The sequence below is a fragment of the Syngnathus acus genome, chromosome 19 (genome assembly GCF_901709675.1).
Source record: "Syngnathus acus chromosome 19, fSynAcu1.2, whole genome shotgun sequence".
NCBI classification, from domain to species: Eukaryota; Metazoa; Chordata; class Actinopteri; order Syngnathiformes; family Syngnathidae; genus Syngnathus; species Syngnathus acus.
The window spans coordinates 5,016,792-5,035,870 of NC_051103.1; the positions used below are offsets into that span (position 1 = coordinate 5,016,792).

Genomic DNA, 19,079 nt, shown 5'->3' on the forward strand with positions numbered 1-19,079 from the left:
GGCCTACACTGCCATCTAACGGCAAAAAGTGTGTACTACATCTCTACAGTGATGACTCAGATGAAGCCTCATGCAGTCATTTCCATTCAATTCAGTTTCATTTCTCAGCATGGTCATTTTGCAGCCCTGTTTAAGTAATATTTTCAAAAATAAGGCCACCCATAAAACAATAAATCCCAAAACACACCAGTGAGATACAATTCATGTGCAAATTGTTTATTTGGGGATCTACAGCAGAAGGGTTGTGAAAGTGTTTGCAAAACATGTGACAAGCGGAACTTGACAGTCAGCACAACACGGACAACACGATACCTCAAAACCACACTCACTCCAATAAAGGAATAGGAATCCGCTTCAAAACCACACAGCGCAGAACAAGCAACTCTAATAATAGTGATGAAGCTTATATGAGGAAAAAGGCAATAATAATGATAGCTATAATAAAAGGTGTTGGTATCACTGGAGCTTGAGGAATGTGTTGTTTGCAGAGACATCTCAGGTTGCTAATACGAGCTTCGCTAGGTTTTGGTGAAAGCGCGGGAAGAAGGCGTCAAGCGGACCACCGGAACACCACTCGAAACTCCCGCGGTAATATAGATTTAGGTATATATTCTTTGTATACATTCCACACGTCAACGTCTAAAAGAGAACAGTACTTGGATACAAAAAGATTGCATTGTTTAGGCAAAGTGGACTACGGTTATACGGAGAAAAGGGTTGCGTTGCTATTTGCACTTTTTCTACCAACACTCAAGCGTTTGTTCGCACTCGCATCGCTTTTCCACCGAGAGGTACCAGCCCGGTTCAGTAAAGGAGGCAAATTTGAGCCAAAGAGATGAATTAAGCTAAAATCAGTATTTGGAACCCTGTCGAAGCAGAAATTGGTACCATGCAATGGAAAAGGGATACTAGCACGAGCCCCATCAAAAAAGAAGACGTCCGTAGAAAAACACTAAGACTTCAATTTCCGTCCCACATATAAAGCTAACCACCAATCGGAATCATCTACAAGCAGCTCTTCACTAGCGCGCTTGGTCCAAATGAAAACGATACTCTGCTCACCCTTTAAATACGTTTCGACATACTATTATCGAAGAGGAATAAAAGAAGTGGGGGGGGGGGAGGAAAAAAAAAGACATCATGGAGCGCCTTTTTGTCAGTGGGGTGCCTTGACGGCGCGTGCGGGCGGCGCGTCCTCGGCCCTCTGCACCAGCTCGTTAACAGTGTGCAGCAGGTTGTAGCCGTGCTTGCGCAGAAGACGCTGGTTGAGACGGCGGTCTCGGAAGCCCATCTCCAAAAGCATGGCCATGAGGGAGGGGTCCTGGCGGGCCGCCGGGTCCACGCCTCGCTGTAGAGCCACAGGACATGTTAACAGATTGGATCAATTTGGGAAAAGATATTGCTCTCTGCAAGTTGAAGGACCACGTGATGTACCTGGATGGGACAGTTGGGTCCAGTAAACAGAGCCTTGTATGCAGATGCGGCCACTGAGAGAGCCCCCTTGACCAGGCCCTCGGTGAGACCTCCTTGACCCCTGCAATGAACGCAAGTTAGCCGTGATAATGAAACGTCATGAAGATGAAGAGGAGCAAGGTGAAGGTAGACTCACCTCGGCTGCAGCGCGTTGCCGGGTCTGGGGTTGTACGTCTCAAAGGCGCTGGATGCTGATCCAGCAGATCTGGACAGACCTGATGAAACTGCAAAAAATAAGGAACAAGAAGAACAACAACACGCTTGTGTTAGATAAGAGGAAAAGGGCCTTTTCTGCCGACGCGGCAAATCACCAGAGGCGTATTATTTCCTTTTCACTCAAAGGTCCCTTTGTCTCTCACCGTTGGCGTGGACCCTCGGCGCGTGCGACTCGTCGACTGTGTGGCAAGCGTCCTCTGCGAGGTACAAAGCCTCTGACCTGAAAAGGCAAAAAAAACAAAAACTTGAGACAAGAAGCAATATCAAGATTGCGTTGAGGAAGCACGCCTCACCTGGGTGAGTAGATGGCCGGGGGCGGGGGCACCACTTCCGGGGTGAGCGTGGCGGCGTCCAGGGTCTGCGAGGCGCACAGCATTTGGTTGACGCTGCTGTGGATGACGAGGGCGGGCGACGGTGGAGCGTCGCACGCCAGGTCATCCTCCATCCGCTCCTCGCCTTCCTCTCCCGGCGGCGGCGAGTCCTCGTCTGAGGCGTAGTCTTCCTCTCGCGAGGGTTCGGGGCTGGCTAGCGTGGCGGTGACGACGGCGTCGGGCTGCGACATGGCTGAGCTGTACATGGACTCCCCCAGCGGACGACTCATGTCGAAGCAGTCGGGGAGGACGATGATGAAGTCGTCACAGGAGGAGGAGGATGACGTCTGGCTGCTCACCTGAGGAAGGTCAGATGATGAATAAAACTGTTGTGCGGCAATTTCTATTCTGAAGGCACTTTGGAGGTGAAACATGGCGGTTACCTCATCCCAGTCATCCACTTTGTCATCCTTCACATTTTCATCTTCATCTTCATCTTCATCATCGTCGTCGTCGTGTTGCTGTTCCAGCAAAGCTTTTTGTGAAGAACAGAAAACACTCGTCACGTGATGACACAGATTGTTACAGGTGATGCGTTTTTGGGATGGAAAGTTGTTGTGCCAACCTGGCAGTGTTGTCAGCCCTTCTTGCTCGCCGTTCTCAGGCGACGGCTCCTTCTCAAGACCGAAATATGGACCACGTGAGAGGAAAGAAACTGAAGAAGAAAAAAATCATCAAACACTTTGTCTTCTTTTCTGTCGTCAAGTAGCTAACGCAGCTTCCTCACCGTGCGTTTGGCGGCTCCTGCGCAGCGGCCGGTGGTCGGGGGCCTCCTCTAGCGTGAGGGAGCGCATGACCGTCTCGCACAGGAACTGAGCACCGCTGATCTCCTCCTCGTGCTCTTCGTCCTGGGCCACCGCCTCCCATGGGTGCTCCCTCGGGTGCTTAGATTTTCCTCCTGAAGAAACAAACATCCTTCCTAAATATACACACCAACAGCGCAGCGCCAAATTGACCCTTTTAGGTGCTTACCAAAAATTTTCTGGACTTGTGTGCCGTCTTTAATCTGTGCAGCGGGCGCCTTCTCCAACACTGGTGCATCATGAGGCAGAGGGGAGATGCAAGGCGTCAGATCTAAGCGGGGAAGAAAATCAAATTCAAAACACACCTAAGATGAAGTTTAGATCAGTGATGGGGGGGGGGGGAAATCCAGTTTCTGCTGCTCTTACCCACGGGAGTGTTGTTAGGAACCTTCTCCAACTCCTGCACGATGTTGATATCCATCAACTCAAAGGACAAAAGATCCTGAAGGGAGGGGCGGGAGTTCATATTGAATCTGTCATTTATGTGAGTGTGCGCAGTGTGAAGTGCTCACCTGAGCGGTCAGTAGGTCCACGTAAGGCAGGAAAAAGCCGTTGTGGCTAATGTCCACGCACAAACCCTCCTTGGACCGGACCTCCTCGTCCTTCGTCCCCGGCTTCAGCTGCTCCTTCTGTACAAGCACAATTGGCAACGTTAGTGACACCACGGGTGTTTTAGAAAACAGAATGACTCACCAGCCGTTTCCGGTGATGCTGAAGGGCATTGAGGCCGTTGCCGGGCTCCACCACGATGCTGCACCACACGCGCGGCCCAAACTGGTGGCCGCGGTGCGCCAGGCGCCAGTGGGAGGTGTACGTGCCCTCCATCACAGGCGCCACAAAGGTCACGCTGACCACGCCCACTTGGCCCGGCAGCAACAGGGGGACGGGCACCGACCTCCTCTCCTCCGATGCCAGTCCGAGGTTACCCCACATGAACACCAGCTGGGCACACACGCGCACGCATATATACACATATGGGACGCACAAAATAGCAGGACGTGCACAAAGCGGTGCGAGATGTCATAATATACGCAACTCAAACTGGACACCTCCCACCTTTAGCATAGCCCCAAAATGCCCCAAGACAGACTCCGCAGTATAAAACTGGAGCAGTTCATCCTGAAATCTCACCCGAAATCGAATTTTTGTGAGTAGATTAGATGATCAAGAAAATGTTAAGAGGAGAAAAGGAGCTCAAAGTGGAAAAAGTAGGTCAAAGAGTGAAGGCTGTCCTCTGGAGGGGCAGATGGAAAGCGAGGGGTACCTTGGTCTCCGGGGTCCAGCTGATAGTTCCCGAGTTCCTCATCTTCCAGTATTTGATGAACTTGGTGCCGGGCTCCAGACGGGTGCCGTCCGGCAGATTTTCATCCAGAAACAAGGCGGCCATAGTGGGCAGCAAGGAGGCGTGCGAGGCCCCGGGTCCCCTAGTTTCAAGTGTACAGAGCATTGTTGAAAACAGCCCTGCGTTCTCACTCATCTTTTTTGTTGTCTACCATTTTAAAAAAAAAACGCCAGGGGCCCAGATTTGAGTGCGGGCAGGTCAAAAGCATTTCTCTTAGAAAATCTATGAAGCAGCAGCAGCAGCAGCAGCAGTTTTCACACCGAGGTAGTTCCGACAATTCCCCACCAGCGCAGAGCAGCCAGCGACACACTCATACAGACTAGATTACAAAGGTGGCATTTTCGTGGGGGGAGAAAAAAAAAAGACTTTTTGCATCCATGCTGGATTTGAGGTACCCAGCACTTGTTGGACGCCCCTCCCAGGCGGCGCTTACTCTGGACTGGAGGCCTGGGGGTCGGGGACCGGGGCAGGGGCGGGACCTGAGGCTGTGTCTGATGCAGCGGGCAGGGGTGGCGGGGCGGGGGCCTGGGTGGAGGCGGAGGCCATGTTAGTCGGGGCGGCTCGGCCCGAGGTGGAGGGTCCGCTCCACTGCAGGCCCCGCTTCTCCAATCTGAGTTTCTTCTTGATTTCCTTCACTTCGGCTCGCAGCTGCCTCCTTTCCGCTTTGAGGCGCTGTCGCTCGGCCTTGCGCACCGTTCTGTCTCCTCGCCTTGGGAACCTGTGTGATCAGGCAGACTTTTGTTAATATGTTAAAAAAAAAAATGTAAATAACAATGGTCACTTCTTACCTCAATTCTCCTGACATTCCATGCTCGGGGATGGACAGGGGTGTCTTGGTTCTCACGAGATTGTGGCTGGGGTCGTGGCTGTGGCGACACATCTCGCACAGGATGCAGGATGGGCAAACACTGGTAGGAAAAAAAAAAAAAGGCAACATGAGCAGAGAAGTGATGTGGTGCAGAGGTTCCGCTTCCTACCTGCACTTGTAGGCTCCTTCAGAGGTGAGCTTGTTGCAGCTGCTGCAGTTTGGGGTGTAGCCAAGAGACCCGCTGGAGGTGGACGGGCCCGGCTTGGGCCCCTCGGTGGTGGCGGGGGGTCCTGGCCTGGGCCCCATGACTGGAGCACAACTGGGCCCGCTGACCTCAAGAGGCGGTGGCGGCGGTGCGGGAGACTTGTGCGTACAACACTGGCCGGAGAAGTCGCTGCACATGCGCTCAACCACTTCCTTCACCACTTCATCTTTAAACTGTGGAGCGAGGACATTAGCGCCAGGGTGAAAGGGGAACGGTAAATATAACGTGAGGACCACCTTTACCTTCTCCATGTAGGATCTGAACCACATGGGAGGAGGCTCATCTTCTGCTTTGGACCCCTTGTTGTCCTTGGCAGTCACCTGAGGACCAAAGCTAACTTCAGCCAAGACGGTCGACAACCATGCACATGTGAACACACCTTGTGACTATTCACTCATGCAACAGGCTCACAAAGTGGAAAAACTGGTCGGCATTGTTGTGAACAAAGCTGTCATTGACAGCAAAGCTGGACGCAGTGTTGAAGACGTGGACATTAATGACTTTTTTGTTGGTTCAAATTTGTTTTAGTGTTATCATTAATTACGATAGCCCATTTTCATGTCCTAATGTTTACAGTTTTGCAATGTCACACTCGTCATTCATTGACTAGGTGACCTATGACTCATACGTGAAAACACGAGAAAAATCCGTTGGTTCCTTACAGCTTCTCGCTCCGGGGTGACCTGCGTGCCCTTCTCTACTGTCTTGACACGCGACGGGTAAGGGGGTGCCGGTCGGAGGTCCCCCTTTAGCTCCTTGACCTCGGTCTTCAGAGGTCCACCGCAGGCCTGTCCCTTCATCTTGTAGACGTTCATGATGAGGTGGTTGCCTTGCTTCTCGGCACTCTGCTCGTAAACAAGCACATGAGTCACGGTGACGCACGGTAAACAATAGAGCTTGTCTTTAAAAAAAAAACAAAGAATGAACTTTATCATGCTTAGCAACAAACATCAACAGAAAAAATAAATCACAGATTTGAGTCATGGTCTAATCTTAATTTTCAAAAAAGACTTTTATAAAAATCAAATCATTTCAACTGAATAAAATCAAACATTCGACCAGCCCTTATGCTAGAGATCATAAAAGAATGACATCTTTCAGTGATGCCATGACATCCGCCACAACATCATTCTTGTCTATTACACTACTTTTCAATTTTCTATCAGATAATTATAACAATACAGTAATAACAATAAAAGCAGTAACATCAGCAGTACCTTGATGGCTTCCTCGTACTCGTCTGAAATAACAACAACAACATTCTTAGTCAAGTGATTTGAAAGGCAAAATAATACATCACGTTGCATCATCTATTTCATTTTTCTAAACATGGATCAGCTCTGGAGGAAGAAACAAGTATTTCTCACCTTGACTGTTGATGCAAATCTAAAGAAATAAAGAGTAAGACATTTGAGGAAATCCTTTAAAAAGACAATCCGTGGTATCACGTGTCAAATCGGCCTTAAATATGATTACCTCTTCGCTGTCCTCATCAAAGTACTTGACTTGAAAGTGGTTAATTCCGAATGACGCTTTAATCTGGAATGAAAGCAGACATATTTGATCACCATCCGTTAGCTGCTACCATGCAAAACTCGACCTTTGCAGCTTTGTTACAACTTAAAATCTCGCTTGCGTTTCCCGTACAATTACTACTTTTTAAAAAAGTGTCCGATTAAAAGATTGCGCGGCTTAATGAGGCCACTTTCGAGGGTAGGCCACGTCTGGGCCTAGTTCTCCCCGAACTGCGCCAACACGCTCGGCTAGCAGCTCACCCAGGCTTCCACCGAGCTCCACTCCAGCTTGTCCAGGTCGCCTGCCAGGAATCTCTTGACGTTCCCTCTAAAATTGACTTTTATAGTAACAGGGAGCCCCATCTCGGGCCGATCGCGAGCCCACCCCCCGAAAAAGAGTCTTTGAATTCGAGTTGTCGCCGGTGAGCTCGATTTCCCTGTTGCGCTCGACTGTCTTCTCTTGTTTACATCGTCAGCTGCGTCGAGAAAAATACAGTGACGTATTACGCGCATGCGCACTTGCAACAACACCCCCCACCTTGGGATTGTCGCGTTCTAATGTCGTCATCAATACGCTCACCAAGTGTGGCTGGCAAGCTGTAAAGCCACACGTTTTCCCCCCTCCAAGTCCATTTAATGCTGTTGGGACGATCGCTCATCGCCTATCCGACAGCATAAAATGTCTTCACTGCTCAAAGTGGATAATGAAATCAAAACTAAGGTACGATCTCGCCTGCAAAAAGTCCACCTGAAGCTTAAAGTTTCCTATTGCGCGTTAGCTTCATTTTAACTAGCATGATGTGAATGATCGGGCCATGCTAGCCGGCTTGTTTCCCGTTCACTCCAACACAGCCGTCTACGCTTCTAAGGATTTATTATTATTTCACCAGCAAAGCGTATAACGTGATCTAGAGATTTTTTACGCCACTCACCGGGTCGGAAGTGTAATTCATGTTTCGGAACGCATGTAGAGAAAAAGGCCATCTTGGATAGCTACCGGGTTAGCCTAATGGAGCAGACGTAGGGGACATGAATGGGTCATCTTTTCTACCGTCCTATAAGATCAGTAAAAAAGACTTTTTTGTGTGTTCAGGTTGATGCATTCAGAGAACGTATCACTGCAGAGGTAAGTAGGAATTCGCCAGGGCATCAACGAGCAGAAACTTATTTTATTCCGATTGTCACTACATTCTTAACTTTTTTCATTAGGCAGAAAACCTAGTTGCAAGTTTTTTCCCCAAAAAATTACTGGAGCTCGATCAATTCCTCAAGGTCAGTAATTATTCAACTTTTATCCATTTTTAAAAATCCAAACTAACATGGAAGCCATCAGATTCTTCTTGTGATTTGACATCTGACTGGATTTTCTTTTTGTTTTGCGTGCAGGAGCCAATCATAAACATTGTCGAGCTGAAGGAGATCCACTCAGACATCAACCTTACAGTGCCCGACCCCATCCTGCTCTCCAACCTCCACGATGGACTCGATTCGGTGAGCCTCCAATAAACTGTGACATCATCACCAGTGACGAACTTGTTGTTGACCTTTCTCACATCCATGTCGTTTCAGCAAAATGCCAAAAAGAGAAAGCTGGATGACGGAGACGTCGAGGACAAGGGTGAGTTCCACACGGCGACCGGCTTGTGTGGAGGCAAATGTCCCGCCACTTAATTCCTCTTCTCCCATTCAGTGACCGGCACCAAGGTCTTCGTCATGCCAGGCGGAATGATGAAGAGCAACGGCAACCTGGTGGATCTCATTGAAAAAGTCAAACCGGAGATCCGAACGCTCATCGAAAAATGCAACACGGTGAGTGTCAATGAAAAGAAAACGGCAGGTACTTGAGGGGTCAGCGAGCTTCACATTCTCGTCCCACGCAGGTCAAAATGTGGGTGCAGCTGCTCATTCCAAGGATAGAAGACGGCAACAACTTTGGGGTGTCGATCCAGGAGGAGACTGTGGCCGAGCTGAGGACGGTGGAAGGCGAGGCGGCCTCTTACCTCGACCAGATATCCAGGTCGTTCTAGTCACTCCCGATGAATTCTTTCAGCATCCTTAACTTAACACTTTTGTCTCATCTCGTTGCAGATACTACATCACTCGAGCGAAGCTGGTTTCCAAAATAGCAAAATATCCTCATGTGGTGAGTCTATTTGTAAATCAGTGAAAGTAATTTTAGCTCAGACGAGCGCAATAATAATAATAAGAAATATGCTCATTATTGTTTTCCAGGAGGACTATCGGCGCACGGTAACCGAGATCGACGAAAAGGAATACATCAGTCTGAAGATCATCGTATCGGAGCTTCGAAATCAATACGTACGTCTTCTCAGTATGTGTCGGATATTTTAGGATGCTCACGCCTCGTTTGTTTTGCAGGTGGCGTTACACGACATGATTCTGAAGAATATCGAGAAGATCAAGAGGCCTCGGAGCAGTAACGCCGAAGCTTTGTACTGAGCGCTGCCAAACTGCAAGCACGCACCTTCCGTCATTTCAATACAATCAAGCAAAGCCTGTACATGCAGATGGATGCCACACTTTTTTTTTTTTTTTTTAAATGTAAGAGACTTTCCCCCCCCCAGGTTTAACGAGCGCAAATGCTCGGGAAGTCGCATTCTACACACGAGTGCACCTTTTTTTTAATTTGAGAACGTTGGAGTGGTTTGATTTGTAGCGCTTACATGAAGGTTCCAGAGCAACTTTTGTTCTTTGTCTGAACAGTGGCTAACGAGGAATATTGTGTCGTGCAGTCAGCTTTTAGGTTCACGAAAAAATTCACCTCATTAAAATATTGATCTTATTGAATTTTTTTTTTTTTTTTTAAAAGTAATGTGGGATTTTATTTCCATCTGCTTCGCGTTGCAGTACAGGCTTTGGCCTGTAGGCGCCAGTGTGGCGTAGACAAGTTAAAGGACTCAAAAGAACATTAAGTTAACACCCTGAAAATAATTGTTCTCATCACATGACACCATTTTCCCTCAATAAAATAATTTTTTTCTAAAAACACATTTCTTGTAAGATTCTTGTTTTTCTTGTACTATGCCGTGGTGAATAATCAATTTATTGGGATAATTCGACTCAGACTTTCTACATCAGCTCTTATCCACGCACTTGTGACGATGTCAATTGATAAAGTAAGAATATGGATTTTTTTTCCGAGAGCTCTTAGTTAATATTGGACAATAATAGTTGAGGAAAAGCACATTTAATACATGTTGTTTTCCCCCGGAGATAAGATAACGTGTGAAAACAAGCCATGCGCACGCTTGGTAAAAACAACTTGCTGTTGTGCAACCTTGCTAACGCTCGCTGGTCATTCTTTGCCGCCTTTCTTTCATTGCGGTCTTGGTATATGTTGACGTGACTATTACGACACGGCTCGCAGATAAGACGGCCGCAAAAAAGGATCGGGATTCGCCGGCGGCGGAATGTCACAAGGTTATTATGTCATACACGTGATGCTCTCCTCGAACCTTGTCCAACATGTAGCAACATGTACCTTAATAAACTTTGCTACTTCATTATTTTTTAATTGTAATTAGAGTTAGCGGACAAAATTCTGCAGATTTCAAATGAAGGAGTCACAAACGGATTAATAACTTCAATAGGAATTGACCATAAAATGATGAATCTGACACATTTAATTGGCTTCTTAATGCGATGCACATGTCATTTAAGACACTCTGTGCTTCATGACCCCACGTGGTCGTATGGTGGAGGCAGTGTCACTATGTTGGCCGGCCGAGTGAGCGACGCATGCTTGGGTTAATGTTTAATGTGCACAATTAATCAGTATCAGTGCAAAGTGTCCCGTGGAAAAAAAACAATGCTATTACGGGTAGCTCTCATTAGTAAGCTAATGACTTTTTTTTTTTTTTTTAAATCCAAACAGTGACTGGCAAGCTAAAAAAAGCTGGGGAGCAAAAATAGAACTAGGACACTGACATTTGAGTTGTTCTATACACTTAAAAGAATCAATACAAAAGGAAGCTTAAGATAGGAAACAAATGAAATAGCAAAGACAATCGCTTAGCGTGTCGCTAACTTGACCGCTGGTATTTATATTTTTGACCATTAAGCTCCGGGGGCCATTGATCCCGCCACCCCGTTAGTCCCGCCGCCCCATTGGTCCCTCCCTCTGCACGCCCCTGACCATTTGAGATGAACTATAATGAAGCGCTTAGCATATAGCCAATTAGCTAATGCCTAGCTTGTACTTTAAATCCAAACTATTTTGAAGCATCCGGCATGTGTATACAAGACAATAACTCTTAGCAAAACAACAAAACTGGACTACATTTTCCATGCTAACACACTAGCATTAGCCAAAAGGTCCCATGTGTGTAATCATTCAACACAAAAATCAATCCCACTGATCACAACTTTTTACTGCTTGCACCTTTTGTGATGATCCAGCGGAGCGCCCGTGGGGCCAACGCGGTCGGTATTAAAAGTGCAACTGCGCTCTTACCGAAGGACAAGCAGTAGAAAGCCACAAGGTTCTCAGAGGAAAATGTCCATGAGTCCAAAACCCCAAGCAGCCCTAGAGAGACGACAACGCACCCCGTCTTGAAAGCACCCGAGGTGCCGAGCGGAGGCAGCCAGTGCAGGCCCAGTCCAAGACCCAAAAGGCTGCCCATGTTTCGTAGGAGGCTGGCGAACGGCGTGCTGTCCATGTGCACCCATTCAGCCCTGGCGCACCACCTTTGGGCCTTCTCTATGGTCCACAGAAGGTCCACACCAAGAGCTTTAAGCAGCAGGTAGAAGCCCACGGCGAAGAAGGTCAAGAAGAGGGTGGTGATGGCGTACGTCCTGAACCTGGCACTGTAGATCCATTTCACCTTTGACATGACCTCGGCCACCATAATGCCTGACAAATTACAAGACACTTTCAGACTCTTCTGAATTATACCAATACGGCCGACTAACCTGTGACCAGCCCGGCGAGGACTTGGTGCGGGAAGTGGGCTGCCATGTAGACCCTGGACATGCAAACTACCAGCACCACCAGACCCATGACAACCCATAGAACCAAACGCAGGAATCTGCCAGAAAGGACAGGGGGAGTACCAACAGCCGACATCTGACAAGCCAACGACCATATTGTCGTAACTCACTTGTACAGTGACGGTAGACATCGTTTCTTCGCCGCAATGTTGAGTATGGCCGTCACCATGACATACCAGACCCCCGCGGCACCCATTGCGTGACCAGACGGACTTCCTGCAATTGTATTGACTTGAGTAGGACTGAACTTTGGAAGCGAGTCAAACGTGATACAATCATGAATGAGGTTAACCAGATCACAATGAGAAGGTCTACCTGGTCCAGTTTCACATGTAATTGGGAACTGTTGCAGCAAAGGGGCCCCTTTTGCCCCATAGAAGTCGGTCTCATGAACCCACCAATATGGTCTCTCTCCAAAAAGAACCCTGTCATAGAAAAAAAAATTGAAACCAAAACAATTCTTACTCAACTTCTTATCTGAGCATTACCATTTAAGGACCAGGTTGATCCAATCACCGATGACAGCCACCCAGATGAGCCGGACGGCCATGTCCCGCCGCAGATGGAACCAGATGGGGAAGAAAAAGAAGAAGGTCGTGTGCAGGTCAGCCACAGCGGAAGCAAAACTAAAAAGGCCTTTGTAACCGCCGTATTTGGTCTGCAGGTGCAGTACCAGCTCGATCCCCCAGCTGTGTACCAGATCCATGACACCAGACTTTTCCCCGAAACGTTTGTTCTCTAGGGTCTTCTTTTCAGTGGTCAGTCAGGACACCGTGCAGCTCCGTCGCCTCTATTAGGTTTGCGTGTGTGAGATCCCCATTGGACTTTACTCAAGGCTAACAGGCTTGTTTGCCTTTTGAACAGTCCAGATAGGTTCCTTAACTCCGTGCACTCCCCCCCCTAGACCTCCTCTGCTGGAATCCATAATTCTAGAACTCTATGGCCGACGCACACGGAGTTCCTAGAAAACATTTTCTCCGCTTAGTGACTGACGCCAAGTTTCTTTGCTTATCCTTCTTGTGCGGATGATGCTGATGTTGTCCTTCTGCACTGATTGCACTGACTCCTTTCTATCACTTATTTCCGAGTTACCAATCAGCAGTATCCGTTTTATCGGACTTTATCATCATGCAATCATTGATGGCCTTATGCAATCTACAAGTAGACAACATCGAGAGCAGTAAGATATTTTCTCCAGCTCATCAAAAGACAATTACATAACTGGTAGGTTCTTGAGGAAGGAGGGAGAATACGAGGTCAAATGTCAAACAATATACAGTCCAAATGACTCACAGTGTGTCATTTCCGAGACAAACGTTAATCGTGCCACTTCTGGTAAATTTGCAGTCTGTCTTTGACGTCGTTGGTTTCCCCCCCCCCAACTCAGTGTTTGTGTGCCAGCGCTGCCAGACTCTCCCGACTCACAGTGTTTTATTACACATGTGCAAGGTCCAAAGATCAACATGAGCATGCGTCTAGGTGGTGGTCTCCCCCGGCTATAAAAACAAGCAGCTGTGTCACCGCCGGCGACACTCAAGAGTGACTCGTCGTCTGCAACGATGCTTCACGCCATCATGGACGCTATGCAGGGTTTCGGGGTGAGCAGCACCCGCTACCTGCAGACCAACTACCAAGATGCTCAAGGCTTGTTCCTTTGGGTGTCATGGGCAGCAGACCTCAGGAACACTTTCTTCATCTTCTTCCCACTCTGGTTCCACTTGCGGCCTTCGGTGGGCATCAAGCTCATCTGGGTGGCTGTCATCGGGGACTGGCTCAACTTGGTGTTCAAATGGTAAGGTGGGAAGAATCCCATTAAAGAGAATTTGAATGACTAAGTCCATCTTTCCGTTTTCAGGATTCTGTTTGGGGAGAGGCCCTACTGGTGGGTCCACGAGACACCGTATTACACCAACAGCCTTCGCCCTGAGATTCAACAGTACCCCATGACCTGTGAGACCGGACCAGGTACGAAAAACTCCAAACTGGCACTTGGTACGAGGGTCGCCATACAAACTAACTTTCCTTTTGGCTATCCAGGAAGCCCCTCGGGTCATGCTATGGGAGCGGCAGACGTCTACTACACATTGGTGACGTCCATCCTCGCCATCACGGCTCGTAAGAAGAAACACGCTGGCAGGAAGTCCACCAACAATAGGTGAATCCTAAACCCTACATTTTGTTTACAGTTTTCTAGCCTGCGCTTATCACTGAACATTCTGTCAACACGTGGTTGATCATTGACCCTTTGGGTATCAAACCGTTTGACATCCAGGCAGCTGAAGTTGTCCCGATAAGTCAACAGTGATGGCGTTCCTAAAGTATCCTTTACTGACATGAACTTCTTTTGTGGCAGCTACCTGAAGGTCATCCTTTGGACCATCTTCTGGGGAGTCCAAGTGTGCGTCTGTCTGTCTAGGGTCTTCATCGCTGCCCACTTCCCCACCAGGTCATTGCTGGAGTCATCTCAGGTATGGCTCAGGTCATGAAGGAATCATACAAATTCCTCTTCTTCACCTTCACTCAACCTCACTTGGTCTCTCCATCCAGGTATGATTGTGGCGGAGGCCTTCAACAGAACACAGTGGATCTACAGCGCCAGCATGAAGAGATACTTCTACACGACACTTTTCCTGACCTCCTTCGCCGTTGGCTTCTACCTACTTCTCAGACTTGTGGGCGTAGACCTCTTGTGGACGCTCGAGAAGGCCCAGAAATGGTGCTCCAGACCTGAGTGGGTCCACCTAGACAGCACCCCGTTCGCCAGCCTCTTGCGCAACATGGGCACGCTCTTCGGCCTGGGCTTGGGCCTGCACTCGCCGCTGTACACCGAAACCAAGCGCAGTAGCAGCAGTTCTGTGTCCAGGGCCGGTTGTATTGTCGGCTCCCTGCTACTTCTGCACCTCTTTGACTCCTTCAAGCCCCCCACGCACACCGCCGCCCTCTTCTACCTGCTCTCCTTCTGCAAGAGCGCCACCGTGCCCGTGGCGACTGTCAGCATCATTCCCTATCTAGTCAACAGCGCACTGGGCCTGCACAGCAAAAAGGCCGCGTGAGCCAATTGCTTAAAAAAAAAAAAAGACTTTCCGAAACAGAAAGCACAGGCTGACCTCTTCCTTTGTAAAGACTTGGTGCTAACTACAATTATTTAAAAAAAAAAAAATTGCCAGGCGGAGCCGACAAGAACAGGAAATGGTCATTTGAACATGTGCAGGTGACACTTCCCATGATGCTTTGAGGCACTTGCAAGATCTGAGTAGCTAAGTTGCTAAATATGCTATATGTAATATTGCTGTATTTTTGAATATTTCAGAGTATTTTTAATTCTTCTTAATAAAATATTGAAAACAATGCCTGAAAGGAGGTCAATACACAAAATGGACGGCCTAAAAAAAAAAAAAAGCCACCAGAACATCCCTGACCTTTAGCCCTGAATTCCTGCTATGACACCAGCACGTACGTCACCTCGCATTTTATGCGCATTGCGAGTCAGACACTCAATATTTACTCGCTTGTAGCTTTGCCAAATGATCGACAAACACAGGTTTGTGCACATCGGTCAAGCGTGGGTTAATATTTAATAAAGGATGGATAGAAGATTGATAGATATGTCATATCATCAATATTCTATATTATTTCACTTACTTGGGGCAGACATTTTCTCAGATAGTCTCATGACTACTAGATCCAGCTTGGATAATTTGTCGTCCACATCATACTTTTAGCAAAGTGCCTTGTCCTTCTCTACCTGTCGGGAAAATGCAATACATTTTATATTGTTAATATAGCATGGACATATTTTATAAGTGGATTTTGCTCATTTCATCTAATTCACCTTCAAGTTGATGACCTCATCCGTGAGCCACTCCACATCAACCTTTTCATCATCTCCATTTATTTTTGAAAACATTTGTACTCTCCTGCGGTTGTCATAGGCTAAAATGACCACTTCTGTCCACTAGATGGCGACATAACGGTCCAAAAATCCCACTGCCCCTTTCAGTCAGACTTACCTGTTTTTTTAAATATTATATACATATATAAATATAGGTCAGGTCGATGGACAGAATGAGCATAAACACATCATCAACAGAGGTTTCCATTTTGAACACAATTTATTTTTGTTCTGCTTAAATAATGTCTCGGGATCATCCAGTGTAGGCTATGTTGGTGATGGTGTCATACATGTCGATTTATCAATCATCAGGGAAGGTTAAAGATGCTTTTCGAATGCAGTTTTAAAAAAAAAAACAATAAAAGCTTCACGCAGGAACGTAAAGATGATTGTTTTTTTTAAACAGTGTTAAAGTACCAGTAAAAAGACATACATTTGGAGTATGCAGGTAAAAATGTGATTATCTCTTTTTGTGTTAGTTAAATAAAAATTCATGTCGGGCAGCACGGTGTCCTAGTGGTAAGCATGACTGCCTCACAGTTCTGAAGTTTGCATGTACTTCCTCCCACATTCCAAAAAAAAACATGCATGTTAGCTTCATTGAACACTTGAAATTGTCCATATGAGTGTGAATACTTGTCGACATGTGCCCGGCGACCGATCCAGGGTGTACCTCCGCCTCTCTCCCCAAAAGTCAGCGTTGATAAGCTCCAGTTACCCAAACGAGCGTGCTATGCAAAATGGATGGGTGGATAATCCGAATAATAAAAAAAGCGCAAGAAAGAAGCTTTGCATTATTATTTTTCTCATCATCATTATTGCAAAGACAAAGTATGTGCTCATTGTTGCAGCCGCTCCGAATGTGTTCCAGTGCTTCAGATTAAGCGAGGGGAGAGAATTAAAGATGAATTAAAAAAAACAAAAAAACACAGTGGCCTCACATGCGGTCCACGCGCACACACACACACACACACAGCAGAGAAGTCTCCTTGCCACACACACTTGTTTTTCGTCGAGTCCAAGCTTCCTATCGGTGCATAAACGAGTTTGTGAAGCGATTGTTTCATCCGGTGTTTAAAAATAAAAAAAAAATTCATCACCACACCGTCAGGTTCCAGGTGGAAACGTGACCAAGTAAGGCGTCCCGCTGGTCAAGATGAGAGCATCCGTGAGCATCCCGTTTTTGGTCTCTCCCGTCAGTCCGGAAAAAGGTTCTTCGGGTGTGTCGACATGCTCGCTCATGCCAAACTGAAAAAGTTTTGTCCTGCTTGGGTGTAAAGAAACAAAAAAACAAATCGTGCCATTGTTGTACATGACCGGACGCCACCCGTTTTGTTCGTTTTCCCTCCAAGCTCGAGTGTGGTGGGTGAGTGAGTGGTGACATCACTGGCAGCGGACCTGTAAATGTTAATTTAGAAAAAAAAAAGTTAATTACAGCTTAGAACTTGTATCCCTTCAATTGCATATTCATTATTTATTTTTAGCCAACCTACCAGGGTGCTTTGGGAGGCGCTGCCGTTACGAGTGACTCTTCTTTCCCTGTTCCCGATTGGATAGCAGGAAGCGACGAGGCCCAATCAGAGACGCACAAAAAAAAAAAAAGACACAGAAGAAGAAAAGTTAGTATTGTTGTCTTGGTCAGGCTTGACGTAAGCCAACAAAAAGCTAGAAGCTCACGTTGCTATTGCGGGTGACGTTTTACAATTGCTAATGTTAGTTGAGTTCAAAGAGGAAACGCACAACAGCACTTCAGAAACGCGCTACGCTACTAGCATCAAAAGCACAACGGACACCTACACGTTTCGACACACACTCACACAACAATACAATAAAAACACTCGTGGAAGATATCACAAATGTCTTATTGTAATCTGTCGCCACCTGCTGGCCATGACAAACAATGCATTACTGTACAAAACCCAATATTGTAAGTACTAGCACACACAAGCTACGTCATGAACACGGCAACCTTGTGGCCCTGCCGGGAACGTTTGCCCCGCCTCTTGCCCTTCCCCACTACGGCGCCGCCGCTCGGCGCTACGGCAACAACGGCACCCGCTTCCTCGCCAACCTCGTCCTTTTGCTCTGAGCCAACCACGCGGCGCACCACCTTTCTGATCACCTGCGTGAGTAGACGGGAGAGTGAAAACTTGGACGTCCGGTACTGTGGAGTGAAAAAAACGAAGCTGTTACTTTTCGAGTGACCAGATTGCCGTCGCTGTCAGTGAACTGCTCCTCTGTCACCGACTCTCCGGGAACATTCCGAGCCTCCTCTCCCTGGAGGAGCCGAGTGGGAAGGTCAGAAAGATGCGTCCAGACTCTTAGTTGCCATGCCAACACAAATTTCTTTTTGACAATTGGTTTGACTTACGAGCTGAAATCATGCCACACACAAATTGGACCACAAAGTCCAAACTTGGTCACACAATGACCTCCTGAGGGTCCACACAGCAGAGGTCACACACCTTCAATATAACCCGCCTGCGAAACACCCTTGTGGTTACAGTGGTCTCCTCAGAGCTGGACTCTTCTGCTTCCAACTCTTCCTCCACTTCCTCCTCCTCATCATCAAAGACATGCTCACACTGGACATTTTGCGCCCACTACGAGCCACATTTTAAAGATGTTCATTGGCGCCCCACTTGGAGCTTCCCTGATATGGTGTGATTTGTCACCTGGACTCTACGAGCCGACCGGTCGCCTCCTTGCTCCTCTTCCTCTTTCTTGCTGCTCGGAGCCGGCTGTTCCAACGAGTCGACCAGACTATCAGGACTGGAGAAAGATGTACCGTTATAGGCAGTATAGCTTTACAGTAGTACTAAGCTAGCATATAGCGCCCGCACCTGCCCTCCTCGACGGCGTGGCCGGGCTCCGCCGTCGCTTCATCTACAGCGGCTACCGCGTCGCTTTCGCTCCAGCCTGGAAGTGAGCAAAAGTCTTTTTCTGCCTGCCGCACTTGCTCCAGGATGGCATGCACCTTCTCCTCCGTCATCTCCTCGTCCTCCAGGCCTTCCCCCTCCAGTTTGATGTCCTCCAGGAGACTCTGCAGCCTCTCCTGGGTCATCTCATCCTCCTCTTCCGGGCACCCTCCTTGCCTCTCATAGGGGGCGTAAGCGCCCTCAAACATGGTTCGCCGCTGAGCCGCCCTTCTGTCGTTGTCGGGCGACTCGCTGGTGTCCTCCACGCGCACCAAGGGGGGGTTGCCCACCAGGGAGAGCTCGCTAGGCCTGCTAGGGGAGTCTACTACGCCATCGCCGCCTTTGCGGAAAAAGTCGTCGGAGCACAGCGGGGTGGGGGGAGCGCAGTTGAGCTCAGGGGGGGTTCGCAGCTCCGCGTCTATTTGGTGGTATCCTGCGTGGATGGCAGGAGGACAGGAGGGTTAGCG

General features: G+C 48.0%; 5 protein-coding genes across 45 annotated transcripts in view; 2 read left to right on the plus strand and 3 right to left on the minus strand.

Annotated features, from left to right (window-relative positions):
* Positions 1-195: 195 nt before the first annotated feature.
* Positions 196-7,287, minus strand: nbr1a (NBR1 autophagy cargo receptor a). The gene is made up of 22 exons (XM_037277638.1): positions 7,054-7,287; positions 6,755-6,817; positions 6,646-6,664; positions 6,496-6,518; positions 5,941-6,123; positions 5,521-5,598; positions 5,183-5,451; positions 4,994-5,113; positions 4,639-4,923; positions 4,128-4,287; positions 3,557-3,805; positions 3,376-3,492; positions 3,230-3,305; positions 3,033-3,134; positions 2,788-2,958; positions 2,626-2,715; positions 2,444-2,535; positions 1,983-2,359; positions 1,833-1,909; positions 1,610-1,697; positions 1,435-1,534; positions 196-1,348 (listed from the first exon to the last, which is right to left on the minus strand). The coding sequence occupies exons 1-22, from the start codon at positions 7,153-7,155 to the stop codon at positions 1,157-1,159; spliced, it is 3,033 nt and encodes a 1,010-aa protein (XP_037133533.1). The 5' UTR covers positions 7,156-7,287; the 3' UTR covers positions 196-1,156.
* A 61-nt stretch (positions 7,288-7,348) lies between these two features.
* On the plus strand, positions 7,349-9,801 carry psme3 (proteasome activator subunit 3). The gene is made up of 10 exons (XM_037277642.1): positions 7,349-7,513; positions 7,886-7,918; positions 8,002-8,064; positions 8,179-8,283; positions 8,362-8,410; positions 8,483-8,601; positions 8,673-8,809; positions 8,881-8,935; positions 9,025-9,111; positions 9,172-9,801. The coding sequence occupies exons 1-10, from the start codon at positions 7,472-7,474 to the stop codon at positions 9,250-9,252; spliced, it is 771 nt and encodes a 256-aa protein (XP_037133537.1). The 5' UTR covers positions 7,349-7,471; the 3' UTR covers positions 9,253-9,801.
* On the minus strand, positions 9,620-13,015 carry g6pca.1 (glucose-6-phosphatase a, catalytic subunit, tandem duplicate 1). The gene is made up of 5 exons (XM_037277641.1): positions 12,291-13,015; positions 12,118-12,227; positions 11,913-12,018; positions 11,725-11,840; positions 9,620-11,665 (listed from the first exon to the last, which is right to left on the minus strand). Exons 1-5 carry the CDS (start codon positions 12,506-12,508, stop codon positions 11,172-11,174), a joined length of 1,044 nt encoding a protein of 347 aa, XP_037133536.1. The 5' UTR covers positions 12,509-13,015; the 3' UTR covers positions 9,620-11,171.
* A 299-nt stretch (positions 13,016-13,314) lies between these two features.
* Positions 13,315-15,151, plus strand: LOC119138000 (glucose-6-phosphatase-like). Its single transcript, XM_037277640.1, is given in 6 exon segments — positions 13,315-13,594; positions 13,658-13,767; positions 13,840-13,957; positions 14,156-14,235; positions 14,238-14,270; positions 14,350-15,151. Coding segments are annotated over 6 exon segments (1,080 nt in total). The 5' UTR covers positions 13,315-13,361; the 3' UTR covers positions 14,856-15,151.
* A 744-nt stretch (positions 15,152-15,895) lies between these two features.
* LOC119137994 (ankyrin-3-like) overlaps positions 15,896-19,079 on the minus strand; it is a 41,959-nt gene continuing 38,775 nt past the window's right edge. For 37 of the 41 annotated variants that reach the window (XM_037277602.1, XM_037277609.1, XM_037277605.1 and 34 more), the window contains 7 exons: positions 18,538-19,045; positions 18,370-18,466; positions 18,160-18,297; positions 17,888-17,971; positions 17,664-17,816; positions 17,188-17,233; positions 15,896-17,092 (listed from right to left, as the gene is read on the minus strand). In XM_037277602.1, the coding sequence (XP_037133497.1) occupies positions 17,213-17,233; positions 17,664-17,816; positions 17,888-17,971; positions 18,160-18,297; positions 18,370-18,466; positions 18,538-19,045 (1,001 nt within the window). In that variant the 3' untranslated portion in view covers positions 15,896-17,092; positions 17,188-17,212. Of the gene's footprint in view, positions 17,093-17,187; positions 17,234-17,663; positions 17,817-17,887; positions 18,015-18,159; positions 18,298-18,369; positions 18,467-18,537; positions 19,046-19,079 lie in introns of those variants that run through there. The other 4 variants (XM_037277623.1, XM_037277622.1, XR_005101063.1 and 1 more) reach the window with 3 other exon arrangements.